This window comes from Crocodylus porosus, unplaced genomic scaffold (genome assembly GCF_001723895.1).
Source record: "Crocodylus porosus isolate Cpor-Errol unplaced genomic scaffold, CroPor_comp1, whole genome shotgun sequence".
NCBI lineage: Eukaryota > Metazoa > Chordata > Crocodylia > Crocodylidae > Crocodylus > Crocodylus porosus.
The window spans coordinates 119,020,393-119,037,362 of NW_017728931.1; the positions used below are offsets into that span (position 1 = coordinate 119,020,393).

The 16,970-nt window shown below is 42.6% G+C and overlaps 1 protein-coding gene across 6 annotated transcripts in view; it reads right to left on the bottom strand.

Moving 5' to 3' along the window:
- KIF21A (kinesin family member 21A) overlaps positions 1–16,964 on the bottom strand; it is a 144,757-nt gene extending 127,793 nt beyond the window's left edge. For all 6 annotated transcript variants that reach the window (XM_019543530.1, XM_019543529.1, XM_019543528.1 and 3 more), the window contains exon 1: positions 16,857–16,964. In XM_019543530.1, coding sequence (XP_019399075.1) covers positions 16,857–16,900 — 44 coding nt within the window. In that variant the 5' untranslated portion in view covers positions 16,901–16,964. The remainder of the gene's footprint in view (positions 1–16,856) is intronic.
- Between the last annotated feature and the right edge of the window lie 6 nt (positions 16,965–16,970).

Consider the following 16,970-nt stretch of genomic DNA (forward strand, 5'->3'; position numbering starts at 1 on the left):
CAGTTCCACCGCTTCCAGCCTGGAAGCTACAGAATCATCTCAATATGGTACTACCTTACCCCCATCTAGAAATACATTTAGTATCCTGCTACGATGCTGAAAGTCCAGAGTCCAAACTCCAAGATGCCCAGGTCACCTCTGTTTCCTGAATTCCCAGTTCCCTACCTATCCTGACAAACTAAAGGACCAGAAGCCTTGGAGCCTTTACTTGGTTCTCTTGGTAAGGTAAGAACATGTCAATGCTAAAATTTATAGTAAAAACATGAGTTACACACCTTCTAGGGCAGCAGTTCCCAAATTGTGGGTCATGACTCCAAACGGGGACACAACATCAATAGATGGGGTCATAATAAACAGAGATATGGGTTTTCCGTTTGCTGCAGAACAACGTGGAAAAGCTTGAATTTTCTCCTTTAACAGAAAACAACAGAAAAATTGTGGATTTTTCCATTAAAGGAGAAAAACACCAGAAAATGTAGGTCTTCCCTTGCAGGCTGCAAGGCACTGCTTGGGGCTCAGGCGGGCGGCGGGGGAGGAGGTCAGTTGGAAGCAGGGGGAACCATGTGCATGGCCACATACACATGCACATGGCAGCCAAGCAGCAGTGGAGAGCAATTCCCACCAGGTAAATCTATGGGGGCAGAGCTGAGAGGCAGCACAGGCAAGATGGCAGGAGGTGGGAGAGGGCACAGGTGACGCAGTGGAGGAGGCATATGCCTCCAGAGATTTCTGCGCCCACAGCGGGGTGTGTGGCCCCCAGGGAGATGACAGCAGGGCAGGGAACCCTGAGCCCACAGCCCACATCCTCCCCACCCCTATGGGTGGCATAGCCAGAGCGGAGCCCATAGGGAAGTGGACAGTGGGAGAAGGGGACAAGCTGGGCTCCATGCTCCACTCTGGCCACAGCAGCTGGGGCTTGGGCACCACTGGGGGAGCAGGAAGCTGTAGGTCCTGGCCCTGGGACACCTAGGACCGTGAGGGGCTGCAGGTTGGGAGTGAGGGGCACTGACAGGGCCAGGGAACTGTGGGCTGGGAGTGAGGGGCCATGCTGGGGAAAAGTTTGGGAAGCACTGTTTGAGGGCAAAGGAGGCCAACCTTTTTGGCAGTAATGACACAATTTGGTTCCAACCCTGCCCTGGGTGCCCCTCTGATCACCTTCCCCTGCCTGATCTGCTGCTCTGTTTTCTACACCGTGACCGAAGCTCCCTGTCCAATCCGCCATTCCACTTTCTGCTCCCTGACTTACTTACTACTGTGGTGCCTGTCCAGTATGTAATCTACTGCATGACAAACAAAGCAGCAACCCACAACACTTGTGGCCCCAACTATAGGACAACAAGGAATGGTGCTCCCAATGTACTTGGTAACTGGGCCAATCCTCAGCAAATATATCAGTAATCCCTCTTCTGACAGCAGTGCCCCATTTCTGACACTAGAACTGGCCCTCTGCCAAGCAGCAGTAGATGTCCAGGGTTTTGCAGCACAGGAAGAAACTGATTCAGAATCTGGTTTAAAAATAAGTTAGACCTAAAATATGTACACATGCAGCAATGCTAGAAGTAAGCTAATCAACTTCTTTCTTTCAGGAATCTCAGCCTAATGCCTGACAGCAGAGGAACAGTCTGCCTCAAAACTAACACTAATAAAATATCAGAGCAGAAAGCAAAATCTCTCACTAGTCACACCTCTATCTCTCTCTCCCCCTCTGCACAGAAAATGCACCCCAATGTCATGACCACATAGCATGTCTTCCCAAGACTAAACATTTGCTAATATACTAAAGAATTAAACTTGGAAGACTAGGTGCAATAGGCTAACATGATGATGCTTGCTGCAATATATAACAGGCACTAATATTAGCATACACAGTATTATCAACAACATTAAAACAATGTAGGTAGTATACAGATACTGACCCCTCAAACATAAAGGCTCTCCTCTGGTCCTTTTTTCAACAGATTTATTAGAAAACAGATATCCAGTTGATTTTTTAATCTACCTAGTTTCTTCATACAGTGCATACACCGTATACATCACTGCACTGTACAAACTTCTAGCCCATCCTTTAGTTAATTCACAGATGACCTCAACAGCTTTTTTCTAGATTTTGTCTGGTCTGCAACAATGCATGTCAAACAGTGAGTCTTTCACCATTTTCCTGTAATAGACAAACAAGAAAAAGTTAAATCTCTGAATTCTACTCTAAACAATACAACATACCAGTTAAAGTAATTCAGAGGGACAGAATGTTAAAATGAGTTTAATGCATTAATCCCTGAAACTCTGGGTTCTAATGTGACTTAGATCACAGTTAAAATGATTGCTGTATTGCTTGACAATGGGCAGGGCTGTCCTGGGGGCGGGGGTGAATCAGGGTGGCTGTCCCGTGCCCTGCATTTTGGGGGGCCCCACAGAGCTGCCAGCTCTGCACTGCTGCCAGCTTCACATCTGGCCGCTCAGCACCCGCCCACCACTGAATGCGCCGCTGAATCCGGCACGTCCAGCTGCTCACCACCCCTCCCCCGTGCCACTGAATCTGCCACTGACTTCCTTGTGTCCAGGGGCGTGGCCCCGCACAGGCCAATTTGCCCTGGGCCCTGCACCCTGCTTAGGTTGTCTCTGACAGTGGGAATACAAACCATATGTCCTAAAGTACTGTATAGCTGAGGATAGTGTTGAAGTACCAAATGAATTAGAGGCCAAGTCTCTATTAATTAGCAGAGCCATATAAAAAAGTCTGAACTAACATTCTCAGGCCACCTGGCAAAGAAAGAGTGACTTGCCAAATTTCAATGCCGATACAAAAAACCACTGCTTCAAATAAAAGGTAAGTATCTATGTAATGTTAAATGTAATGCACTAATTTGATATGAATGCCAAGTTTAGTGTATTTCAATGTATAATACTGTTAGCCCTTTTGATCAGAGCAGTGAGTTAACATTCTGGGTCGTGCAAATTATTTCCATTAGGGGAATAAATTTGTGATGGATTCAGGTATTTTTGATGCAATCCTGTTTGCTTACAAATAATATACACACAGATCTACTTCCTAGAAACCAGCAGTAATCAAACAATGAGCGCCTTGCTCAGTATTCCAAGATTTCTTTCAACCCAAGGACCCTAAACCCAAAAAACTCTCACCTTTTTCTCAGGATCATGCTCCAGTGCTTTTCTGGCTGTTTACTGCCCTCTCCGACTGCATCTTTGGCAATTCTAATGCCTCTTGCACACATAAAGCTCCACCAGAACAAATACCTAGCCCTCTGCTTTTCAATTCAGTCCCCAGTAAAACCCCTCTGCCCAGACAGCTCATCTCATGAAAGCCCTGCCCAGTAACAAAACTATACTAAAGCCACCCAATACCAAATCTAGTTCATTTGACATATGTATCTCAACAATATACTACAGTATACAGAATAAACACACCCAAAAGTCATACCATGGTACAGCAGCTTTTCCAACCACCTGGCAAGTTGTTCTTCAGATGCCTGAATCCAAGAGCAATGGCAGGAAACATACAGTGGTATTGCCATGATGGCAAACCACAAACAAACCTTCTCTAATAGGGCTCTGCTTCTAACAATGTCTGAAGCATCTGCAGGGACTGATTCACAGCCTCATTTTTTTTTTTTTTTTTATTGAAAATGGAAGTTTGGAGGTAAAGTGCTTTTTGAAGCAACTTAGTTATTTGGGTTCAGTTTCAGATTTTCAGCTTTAAACCTATCATAGGAAATGTAACAAATATATCAGCTCCTGTTTAAAAGTTTTAGCATGGATATCATTAGGGACCTACTGAAATCAAAGGGACTGTCCCTGATTTCACAAGCAGAACACTGGGCTTGGCAGCCATTTTGCAGGTAGAGCACAGCCCCTCCCCCAGATGCCTCTGATTGTCTGAGAGGTCCCAGTGGCTCTGCCCCTCACCACACCTTGCAGCCCCACCCCTTGTCACCAACTGGTGGAGGGACACATGTGAGGCAGCCCAAGGAGGTAATCAAGAATGAGGGGCGTGAGGGGCAGCCATCTTGCTGGCAGCCCTCCCAGTGTGCAGCTTCCTCTCCCCCTTCCCCACCTCAGCAAGCTGCTGCAGCTCCCTCTGGCGAATGAGCATTTTGCATAAATTTTCTCCTCCCCCTCCGCTCTGCATACCTTACAGGCAATGCTGGATTTTGCAAAATCTGTGAAATCTGCAAAACAGCAATTTTGGTAGGTCCCTACATATCATCTACTAAAAGAAACAGACCAAGAGAGAAATGCCTCACAATACCCATTTATTACCACCTCAGACATGATAGGTACACTACACAAACCAAAAATAACACGCCTCAACTGTCTGTGAAAGCAGTCTTTTCCCATCTTCTGGATCCACTTCTGCAGTACTGAGGGAATCATCTGCTCATGGACAAGGATATAATCTTTTAAAGTTATGTCACTTTGTTTTGGATAGTCCACACAAAGTCTGATGCTACTTTTTTGTTCAGCATACCTATAGACCTAACTCCTGACTTCTTGGTAGGACCTGAACAGTTTATTATTCATCTTTAAAGGTCAAGGCTTAAAAATGATGCAGGACAACACCAGTTTGGATCCTCCCATCAAGAGTACAGTTGGAGGTCCCATACGGGGACCAGATATGTCATGCCAATTCATGCTAATTCACAGCAAAGCTGAGGGCCCCCCCACAGAGCAGGCATTAGTAGAAAGCTCCCTCTTTGTTTCATATTGAAGTGTTGGCAACTCTAGTGCAGACACAAGATACAGCAACATATGACAACAGCAGGCTTCTGAATTCTGCACCAAACGCAATTTTTAGTCAGATACATGCTACAACCTAATCCAAAAACACCACAGAAATCCAACCTTGAGATAAGAGGTGGCAGCAACAATGTCTGTGTAAGAAACAATTACATTCTCTTTACCCAACAAAATCTAGAAAATTTTTCTTAAAACATGTACTATCGCAGCTGACAAGCTCTGGGGATTCACCAGTATCTCCAAATTGCCAAGTGAGTTTGCCCGTCCTAAGATAAATAAGATGCAGCCATCACCAGATTCCAAATGCTTTCCCCAATCCACCAATAACCCTTCTGTTTTATTTGGATTAGCATATGTCAGAGAAGATTCGATTAAGTGTATTCAGTGTCCCCATGCTTCAAAACGGTGATGGGGTGCTTTAACTAAAGTTTGAACAAGCTTAATTATAGTGCCCCTACCACTGTTTTGAAGCACAGGATGCCGAACATACAAACTACTGTGAGTGCTTTAATTACAGGGTTCCCAAGAGCCACTGTAATTAAAGCACTCCCTACCCCGACCCTAGAGCACATGTTAGGAGCTAAAGACACCCCTAGATTTGAACATGTATGACATAGATAAACCCTTCTATCTGAACTCCTCAAAACTAAAATATTTCTTTTCTTGTTGATCCAACTGAGGCTTTAGTTGTTGACTCTTAAAGAACAATCAAAACCCCTATACTCTTTGCTGAGAGAATATTGATAAAAGATATTTTATGGCTACAAACAAAAAATTGAGAGCTGATAGAAGGGGTTCAGAAGTTGGCTAATGCAGGTCACTTCTAAACAGGATTCAAACTTTTTTGACTAATAAAAGGCATAATTATACCCCGCATAGTTAAGTGCTAGGAGTCATTTACCTGTCAATACTAGTTTATTTCCAACTTAACTGTAATTCCTGAAGCTCACCCATACCAATCCATTTTTGCTGAAGTCACAATTTAACTAATGAAGATCAAAGTGGTAATCTAGTGGTTCATGAATGACAGTGCTCACTGATTAAATCAGGCATAAGAATAAACTGTTCCCCATGAAGCATGGATTAGCCAGGTGGTCTATACTCTGACCCAACACATCTCCAGACTGTTTAAAGTGGAAGCCTTTTACCTCTTCTCCATGTCTAAAATAGACTCATTAGCAGATACTTTCTTTTCTAACACCCATGGTCGAAACATTTAATTTCCTAAAGTTTTTCTAACCTTTCAAATGCTTCAAGTATGTGGTTCATTAAGAAGCTTTCCAGAAAAGTATATAAATTCTTGAAATGTTTCATTATTCCTTGTTATGATAGCTAAAAATGACTAGAAAAAGATTGTTTGTGTAATATTTATACCATGTTAATGAAGTGCTTAATCCTTGTAAAGTAATGTAAATGTTCAGAGCATCTCTGGACCCAGCTGACACAGAAACCTATTAACATGCATTACATTACAAAGTGAAGGCCTAGAACTACTGCTTTCAAATACAGTAACATTGTCACAGGGGTGATCAGGTGAAAGAGCCCTGAACCACACCCTGGGGGCTCCTAGGGCGGGGACCATGCGCAAAAGAAAAAAAATAATAATACAAGAAGAACACTTACCTGGAGCAGGGTAAGGAAGGGAACCCGTGTGGGTTATAAACTGTGCCTTTATACAGCTGAGGCCAGCTGGAGATGTCATCGGCAATCACCGGCCGGCGGGAACAAAAAGGACCACCTGCAGAGGCGGGGGGGCAGGAGGAGAGAGAGTTGGTGGAGGCTCTCTGCGCTGGTGACGGCAGACATATTCAGGAGAGAGAGCCAGCAGGGGCTCTCTAAACCAGCAATGACCAGCATGCCCAGAAGGAGGGAGAGCCGGTGGAGGCTCTCTGCACCAGCAGAGGCTGGTGTGCCCAGGAGGCAGAAGAGCCAGAGGAGGCTCTCTACACCGGCGGAGACTGGTGTGAGCAGGAAAAGAGGAAGCCCACCAGGGCAGTAGCAGGTTTGGCAGCAACCCACAGCACAAGCAGCAGCTGACCAGACCAGAAAGGACCGCGGGGTGCTGGAAGTGGAACTCCTCAGATGACATCGGGGGAGAGCGATTCTGCAAACCACATTCGGTGGCACAAGAGGAATAACAGCCCAGGAAGAGAAGACTTAGCCACCCGTGGTCATCTCCCAGAGAGTTCCCAGGTACTGGGTGCAGGATACTGGCTGGCGGGGATGAGTACAAAGAGATCTTAGAGAGAGTGCCAAGGAGGCACCTCCTTTATCCTAACAGTAAGGCCAGGGAGGAAACTGAGCAGACCCTCCCTCACTCATAATTTTGTTTCATTCTTCTTTTTTTTTCCCCCATGTGGAAGGGTTGTGTGGTGGGATAGACGACACCAAGGAACTAAGTCCCCTAGCAAGGAAGAAGTCCCAGTTAAAGGGAATAGAGCGCAGCATAGAGGTACCGGCAGGGCAGCTCCTTTCCATTCTTTTATTTTTTTCTTCTTTTTTTCATTTGCTGTTTTGGTCTTTCGGCTTCCGGTTTGAGGCAGCTTAGGGCAGGAGGCGGCCCAGCTCAGGCTAGATAGTAGATCAGTTGAGCCACTGTAGGAGAAAGTGCTTAGGACACAAGTTTCAAGGGAACATCGGGGTCAAGAATACAGCTACATTGGAGAAATGGCCGACACAAGATCCAGTGACCCGCTGAAGGTTGGCATGAGGCTGGGGTGTAGGGGAGGTGGAGCCCCACAGACAGCCGTCTAGAGGACTATCCACCACTGAGGAGCCCCTGGCGGTTTGCCCTCCCACTGAAATTACATTCAAAGCCATGGCAGGAGTCTGAGGGTGGCCACCTAGGTGATAAGCATCTACCTCAGGGTTTACAAGAAACCTCAGGATGCCCATTACCGACCATCCAGGCCAAAGCAGCACGCGAATGGGTATTTGCAGCCAGGCAGTCACAAACATGAAAAAGGAATCCAGATCCACTAAATAATTTTGCTGAAGGCTTCAAAACTAAAACAAGGAACATTTTGTTTGTCAGGCAACCTCCTCCCCCCCCCCATAAAAAAAATTAAATACAAAACAAAAAAACCCTAGTCTGATATTTCCTATGCACCAAAGAGGTGCCGGATTTGGCATGCAGCATATTGGTTACTACTTAAATACCCACAGAAACCAAAAAGCCTTATTTAGGTGCAGTACTTCAGCAAAAAGTTCTAATGGATAAGAAATACTGCAGGGCTCAATTTCCATGGAAGCTACCGACTAATTATCGGAGGTTTTAGTCATAATTGTTATTTCTTTGGATGGCATGTCATGTATTATTTATACAGTGCCACAGGCATCTATTGTTCTGTGAAACCACAATCTTGACCACAGAAGTTTACGGTATAATTCAGGGATGACAGTGACAATGGGTATGTGGCAAAGGGTGTGACAGAAGTAGACTATGAAGAAGATGAGAGTTATAATAGGGACATACAGGTTATGATAATCCTTCCTGTTAAAGGGAAAAGGGCCAGCTGAGTTTAACATATCTGCACTAAAGCACTGGGCTAAGATGATTCTGGAGTCATGCAGAATATTCCCCTAAAACACCTTATACATCAGCAGTTGAAGTCTTTCAATTTAATTAAAATATTCGTTGGAAAAAATTACCACTATCAGAATGAAAGAACCATTGTGTTAGACAGTGAGAAAACAAACATTCTCCAAAAATCAAATTTCCAAAGGTACATGAAGGGGAAAGTTCCAATCTGCTTTCTGCACATTTCATTTGATATTTAAGAACCACAAAGGATAGCGAGATTAGATTAAATCTGAAACTTCTTGCAAAAAGAGCCAGATAAGATTCTTAGTTCAGAAAGTAGGCTACTGCATTTCTTATAGTAGCACAGAAGCTAAAATCACATTGAATATTTGAATTATTTTCTTTCCATCTCTTTTTAAGAATAATAAGGACATATTTATTTGGAAAAATATCTTGCTAGCACCACACTGAGAGGCTATGTACACTGACTATGAAACATATTAGACTCTTAACATTTTACTGAGAGTTTAGTGCCATCAACTTTTTCAACTCTGGCATCACCCAGGTCTACAGAAAGGAAAGGTCCAAAGCCATTTTTTGTTCAACAGGTTTGGAAAATAAACAATATTTAATTGGAACACGTTCAAACATATCAGGTCCAACCTTTTTAATACAGTTTAATTTTCTAGTTGAAGTGAATGCCATTCTTTAAAAAAAATGAAAAATAATGCATCAATCCTCTGATTTCTCAAGAAAAAAAAAGAATTATAATAATTACAAGACCCCAGAACTTCAACAAATGGTTGTATTTATAATGGTAAAAATAGTAATTTGGAGCAATATGTATTTCCTCTTCTCTCTTCTTGTCCATCCACAGACTAGGAAGCATTTGAAGGGGAAGAAAAGAAGAAATGCTTTACCACAATGTACCTGGTAGGGATTTGAAAGGTTAAACTGATAATCCCAGTGATAACTGGTCAGAGAAATGGGGGCAGGGTAGCTATGAGGTACCCCAGCAGGAATCAGAAGGCAGCAGGGCAGGCAAGAGGGAGGGGCACGAATGAAGGGGACTAGTACCCATAGCCTATGTATGAGGTTAAAGAGGAAAACAGCAAGTGGCCTAATTAGTTCTCAATTAAGCAGTTAGCTGCTGGCTCACAGGTACTCTCTTCTTCCAGGGCTTCAGTGTTGTCTGGCAGGGCTTGTCACCACCTCCTCCTCCCCTCCTCAAAGGGCCTGGGTGCAGCTCCCATAAACAGCAGCAGCAGCAGCAGCAGCAACAGCAGTTGCCGCCATGTTTGAGCTGCTGTGTTATCGGTTAACCGTTTAACCAATATAATTAGAGGAGGTTAAATGGATAATTTTTAAACAATATTTACATCCCTAGTACCTGCATGATTGTCACTCCATGATTTTCAGTCCCATCAACACTCCATGCAAATTTCTTTTTCCAATCGTATTAAGTTACTGCAGTCAACTGTAGAGGGGAAAAGGACCTATATTCCTATATTAAACATAGTATTAGAGAATGGTATTTAGATCCAAATGCTGAATCTCCGCCTAGCAAAACCTTTATCACCAGCCTCGGCCAGGCCACTAAAGCAAGATTCACCACAGAGCATGTTCTCAGGCACAGACAGACCATCCAGACCAAATCCTCCTATTAACCACACTGCTCCTGTCACCCCACAGAGGAACTGCAGCAGTCTGGCTACATTTACAGCCTTATGGACCCGCATGCATGGGCAGCCTTCATCAAGAAACACTGCAGATGCGAACTTAAACAATATTTAAAAGATGAAGACATTTTAAAAAAGCAACTTGTGAATACACACTGTATTGCCTTTTAAAGATTCCCATGTTAATACAGATGCCTTGCATAGATAACAGGGTTTAGAGGTTTTCTTTACACATCACCAAACACTTCCTGCAGGCAAAAAAACCCACCTTGTTGCCCTTCATTTATGCAGTGTTCTCATGTTTAAGGCTATCACCATAGTGACACGCCTGAAAATTAAGGCCCACAGTTCTACCTTCAGTCATGCTAGAACAACCAAAAGGTTTCAGTGAGATTTCACCAGTGTGGCCGGATATGGAGTTGCCCTAAGAAATCCTGACAGTTTAAAAAAGAACCAACCAACCAACCCATACCATGAAGCATGGTTTTAGACTGGGGTGGAGGGAAGGTAGCCTAAGAGGGACAAAAGGTAGAAGCAGATTTCAGGTTGTTATTGCTGCTGTAGATTTGTTGCTTCTACTATTAAGATTTAAATTTTAGCTAAACTGGCTAATTTTCCCTGCCAAAAAATGCATCTCATTTTGCTTAGGCTTTAAATATCAGTTTTTGCCAACCTCTATCAATGCATATAGATGAAACCACCTCAGCAGCTTGTGAGCGCATTTGCAGCAGCTCAGCTTTCCCATATCCATTTACTAAGGCAGCAGTCTGACATAAAAAATTAAATTCCAGTGGATGTCTTCTAAATTCTTATACATAAAATATCCTAAAACCAAAGAAGTCATGGGGAGAAAAGTGACATACTTCAATCCATATTTTTTTTTTAATTGGAAGACTGTTTATATATCTTTTTTTTTTTGCTTACCACTTGTAAGTTTTCCTTTAAGAGGTGAAGTGGAAACAATAGTAGAGCAGTGTTTGGAATAATCCATAGAAACAATAACTCTCCACTGAAACAAAGTACAGAAAACAGTACTAATGATGAGCAGGGACCCAAGACCCGCTGATTTCAAAGGGAGGTAAAAACCAACTGTTCTAGGATTTTCAAAAATCCTACCCAAGTTACAGTTGCAAGTGATGATAATTAGCTAAAAAGACTACTGTGAGATAAGGGAGAAGGGAGGGTCCCACTAACAGAAGACTGTCAAGTTCTGAACATTTCTGTTGTCGGCTTAGATGACTATTTATATAGAACCAATGTTTTGCACCATATATAAAAGGTATCAAGTGAGGATCTTAGCTCTGTACTCATCTGAAAAAGGTCATCCTCCTCCTGCAAACTGCTATGCACAGGCTTAATTTTTGTACCAGAGAAAAGCTATTAATTGGCCTATTCAATGCTAAATATGCACAAGTGTTTACTGGAAGGTGTCCTAAAATAGAAGGACAACAGCAGCAATAAGAATCACTTCAAAAACATCTTGCCACAGATGTAACTGAACATTTCTTCCACTATGCTGTTTCTCACCTGCCAATGTATCAAACATTGACTTGAGGCTTTTGAAAGAAATTTGTTTTGAAGAGGGACTGGGAGGAAATGGTAGTGGCATGGGTGTGCCAAGCAGACGATTCTGTATAGAAAAAAGCTCAGAAGTTAATGTTTTGGGAGAAAAAGATGTGACACGGCCACTTGGTCGTGGAGCCTGAGCAAGCGGGTCTGCAAGTATAGTAGCTGCAGTACCAGGTTTCTGATGTTAACCAGTGCCATTGTTTAAATAAGAAACACATCCAGATTAACTCCTCAAAAAAGAATGATGTATTATGAATCTATGCTATATCTAACTGATACATACATACGTGCCAATATTTTTTTTCTAAATCTTTATTTCTCCTTTAGTATATAAAAGCTAGCAGTCTTTTGTTATTATAATAGTTACCCTTCCGTTATTGCCACCTCCATTGTGAAGAAAAGTATCCAGATAGACCTAGCACGTCTGAAATTCATTCTGTTTTAGACAACACCTGAGAGACTACCAGCATTATGGGACAGTAAACTTTTGAACTGACTGATGAGAACAACAGTGTAATATCATGCTGGGTCTCTGGATGAGTGAACAGGCAGGCTGCGGTACTGTTCACATGCTGGAGTCTGGACAGTTGGAACAAAACAGGGGCAATAATTAAATAAAAGCAGAGAAGGCGTAAATGAAAAAAATCACAGCAGCAAAAGCAGAATCATGCACTCTGTTTGCAGAAGGGAACAGTGAATAGAAGGATTGCCTGCACAAAAAAATGGAAAGTACAGATCAAACACAAGGTAAAAGATATCCATTCTCCTTCTCCAATTTCTCATAGCTGTAATTTAATAGCCCCCTTTGTGGGAAATACCTTCTTTGTCCTTGAGCTTCAAACTCAGGTTGTTATATTCCCGCCAACACTAGTCAAAACTGTCATCTTCACACTGGAGGATGTCAATGTTTATAGGGACAGTGCATCTGACTCAAGTTGTTCATTTATTTCTTCCAACCTTGCCTGTTTGACTTTAAGCTCAAGTCCAGTTTTTTCATTTGTTTCCTTGGTCTTCAAACAAACAACACATTCTAACTAATCACCTTATTATTCTTTAATATTCACTTTTCATGCAGTACTTATCCTATCTCTCAGTTCTCCCTTTTACTCCCTCTTCTTCATCTTCTGTATGGCAGCTTCAAAACAACATTATAGATTCACATCCTAATTTATCATCCATTGTGTGTCACTTGTTGATCAAGAATGTATTGAGCCCATTGCTCCAAATGATTTCAGAGGGTGGCAGCTTGCTAGGTATCCCAGAGTTTGGGTGTCTTTCCATTAAATGCATAAGACTTTCTTTCATCTTCTATTTCTGTAGTAATGTCCAAGTAAGCTTTTGATGCAGCCACTGTGGCCCATAGCCTACTTGGCATGGTGAAGCCACATAGTTCTGTGCACAATCTGTAATCAGGCATTTAACTCCAACTTTGCTGTTCTTCTGTTCCCACCATTTCTCATCCCAATTAGGACACTCTCCTCCATGGACTTTTTCTTGTGTTCCACAAACTGGAGGTAGAATATGTGCTCTCACTACTCTTCTGTGGAAGTGACCTACTTTTTCCCATACTTACAGTGATGGGTATATGCTCTACAGTCTTGCAGGGACCAGGACCTGTTAAAAAAATGGGGAAAAGGCTACTTTCCCAAACACTTCCCTGGAGATTGAAGGTTGATGATCTGGTAGTCTTAAAAATAGTATTATAACAGGATTGTTCAGAATATTAGGCAAGACATAAAATAAGTAACAGAGTTAATTTACCACACATCTATTAAGCAGTTCAATATACAAAGTAGTATATAATTATATTAATAATTTATTTTGTTTGCCTAGTAGGCTTGAAAAACATATCTGAAACCAAACAAAATGAGGAACTGATCCAAAAAAGCATTTCAGTCCCTCCTACCTCCTATTTTAAGTACTGAAGTACAAAATTGCGATCTTTACAATCTGCACTGAGTTGCTGCCTAACCCTGCAAACATCCAAAATTCCTAAGTACCTCAATAAAACTTCCTAGGCACCCGAAGGTCTGCTCTGGGTATGTCTACAGGCATAGTCTTGACAGTGCTGAGCAGTTCAGAACCTATCTCAAACCTACCACCTGTCCAGATTTGCAAACTAGCTATTCCTCTTCCTCTCTCACCTGCTGGCCCAGTACATCTTCTCAGAACACACCTTTCACAAATGTCACTACTGCTGTAGCAGCACACCTCCTTTTATTCAACAGCAGCAAAGACGAGATACCCAAGGTCCCACCTTGAGGGGATTCAGACCCATGTCTCCCTCCTCCTAGAAGAATGTTCTACTCACCAGGCTATTAGCTATTCTGGAATGGAGAGGAGAAGAAGCTCAGTCTCACCTGTTGAACCTGTTTCAATTTGTATGGAATAGTTAAATATTAACTGAGCCAGAAAGTGAAAGTGTAATTTAGGTCTCTAGTGTAAGGGGCTAGGTTAGGTCCTAAGCAGGAAGAGGAGAATGGGTTCTAGTCCTTACATAGTTTATCCCGAGTGTTTAAAAAAAAAAAAAGTAAAAATTCATGAGGACAAGGTATTATCCCTTGAGCCCCACATTTTTAGCTACTTAATTCTTCCCAAACTTTACATATGGAACCAAAGCATCCAAATAAAGACTGTGAACGTGATTCTATGGTCAAGGAGCCTTAGGTTTCACTGTCTGATTTTAAGCTCTTTTGTGGGCTTAGTTCTACCTCTGTCCAACACAGACATATCAGTTCGGTTGACTGTTTTGTTTCACAACCTATTTAGCATGGCAGGCATCACAAGTTAATTTTCCCATACTGGAAAGGCACAAGTGCACTGCAGTCATTCCATGGTCACAAAAAGGTAGTTTGTACAATAAAAGCAAAATAAAGTCATATGATGAGATAAGTATAATGGGGCCTTTCTGATTTTAACTGAAAACAAACATGCCTGACACAGAGGAATAGCACAGCTCTTTGTGAAAGTTGCACATAATCATCAAAATTGTAAGTTAACCTCTTTCAGTGGAGGCTGACAATAGTGAAAGAATTTGCTTTTCCCTTGATTGGAAAGTTTACTGGTTTACAAGCCAACATATTTTCTGCTTTCATCCTTCATTAAACTAGAAGATTTGGTCCATCATTCACTAAACCCATAACCATGCAAAAATATATCAGAAACAATTAGTATAAAGGATGGTAGCTTAAGGGGGGTGATAACTGAAAAGAATGGAGTATTTTTCATCATGCTATATCATGTTATATCCCTCACTTTATTGCATATAGTGTTCTGCAGTTTACTAAACATCTCAAATTAAATTATATCTACAGACTATAGAATACATATAGGTTTATTCGTCTTGAATCAAGCTAGACTGCAATGTGTCCTTGACAGAATTTACTTTTCCTGTCCCATGAAGGTTACAAATTATAAATGTGGGTGCCTCAATCTAGTTCCAGTCTAGGAAATCATCATCAAAACAAATTAAGTTCCCAGTTCTGCAACTCAGTGCACCACAGAGAACTTCATTACGCTTAACTAAAGGCAAGGTCAAACATCTGCTATCAGCTAAGTACTCTGCTATTAGCTGAAATGTTTTTCTTGAGAGACACAGAAAAGAAAGCTCAAAAGGGATCCAGGAAGGGACAGTGATGCACCTGTGCACAATGACTTGCACAATCCTACTTACACAGTGAAAAAGTCAGGTTCTTTACTGGTTACAAGTTCTTTACTAGTTACTGGGGTGTACTTGGTAGCTGTATTGGTCTGAGACAAAAAGACATACAAAAAATAAAACTTGTCCTTTTCTGCAAGCTTTCGGAATCAAAGTCCCTTTGTCAGACTCTGGGAAAAATTAAACTTATTTCCTACCTATGAGGACTTTTTACCATTTTGTACCATCAACACTTTTCCTAGAGCCTGACAAAAAGACTTTGATCCCAAAAGCTTGCAGAAACGGGAAATTTTCTTGCCATTTTCCAGTTGGTCTAATAAAAGGTATAATTTTGGGATCAAGAGTTCTAGTTTTTTGTATGTCTGACTAGTTACTGGTAATTCTGACCCATTTTTTAAGAGGTACCAGGCTCATCTTAGCAATTTACCAGCACAAAGAGGGAAATGTGGTGCATAAATTTAACACTTGAAGGGGAAAAAAGCAGAAAGCACAAAACAATTTAATCCCTCATTAATTATTAAGCCACGGTGATATTTGAGGGTTTAAAAATATTAGTTGACTACCCTATGAAAATATACTTTGTAACATTTGGCACATGATTCCAGTAGCCATTGAAGTCATATTCATTCAGTTGCCTGTTTTTAATTTATTTTTACTGGGCTGTTTGCTATAGAGTCTAACCTATTTATCAAAACATTTGCAAATACAAAGCCTTTAGTCCCAGAAGACTTTATTTAGCTCTTAGCTACAATAAATCTACGTATAAATGTGTTTTTCTTCATCACAAAAACATTTGGCTTCAAAACATGGTAACGCATGCAGTATTTTCTTTACACAGTGGTACAGTTGGCTACACTGTAACACACCCTATTTTTTTTAAATGACACAGATTGGTTACCAAGTCGTACTACTGATGTGGAAGAGCACTCGTTTCTTGTTTTGCTCCAAAAAATGCAAACTTGCTTAAGATAAGGAAGAGTTAATTGCTTTTTACGAAACTATTGTAAGCAAGATGCCAATTTTTTTTTTTAAAGCGACTGCTGTGTTCATGGCAAGTCATTGCTCCTGGACATTACCTCCGCATTTCATGCCAGCGCTCCCACGCCCTCCCACACCCACGCGCGGTACCCGTCCTCTGTAAAAAAAACAGAGGGTGGATCTTGAGTCTCATCATCGTCCCCCACGGACCTTGAACAATGTCACCCACATTTTGCACGAGTGCTGGCGGAAAAGGACCTCACCTTTCAGTCTTCGGCATGAGCTAAACTAACCGGCTGCATCGTGACAGGAATGACTTGAGTGACTAGCTGCCTCCCGACACCTCAGGAGGAATTCACTGAATGAATCATTCAGCTTGTCAGAGAGCGGAAATCCAAAGATTGGCACCTGATTTCCAAAGCAAGGCAAGGACACATACGGCTACAAATTGTGGGAGGCTATGGAGGTTGTTGAACGCCCCCCCCAAAAAAAGAACCTCACAAGACCCATTTCACTAGGCGACAGATTTTCACCGGCGATGGCCGCGCTGAGCCATCGCCATCCCCACAGAGACGTCTGCAGCGCGGGATCAGGCCGGGCCGGGCCGGGCGCCGCCAGGGCCCGCGGCGGCAGGTGCCCGGCCGTGGGGAAGGGGAGCAGCCCGCCCGCGCGTCCCGGCCCGGCGCTATCTCACCTCACAGCCACCCGCACCGAGCTGTCGTCCGCGCCCGCCGACATGGTGCGGGCCGGGGGCTGCTCCGCTCCGCGCTGCTGCTCCCCTCAGCCCCGGCCGCGCTGCGCTCCAGCC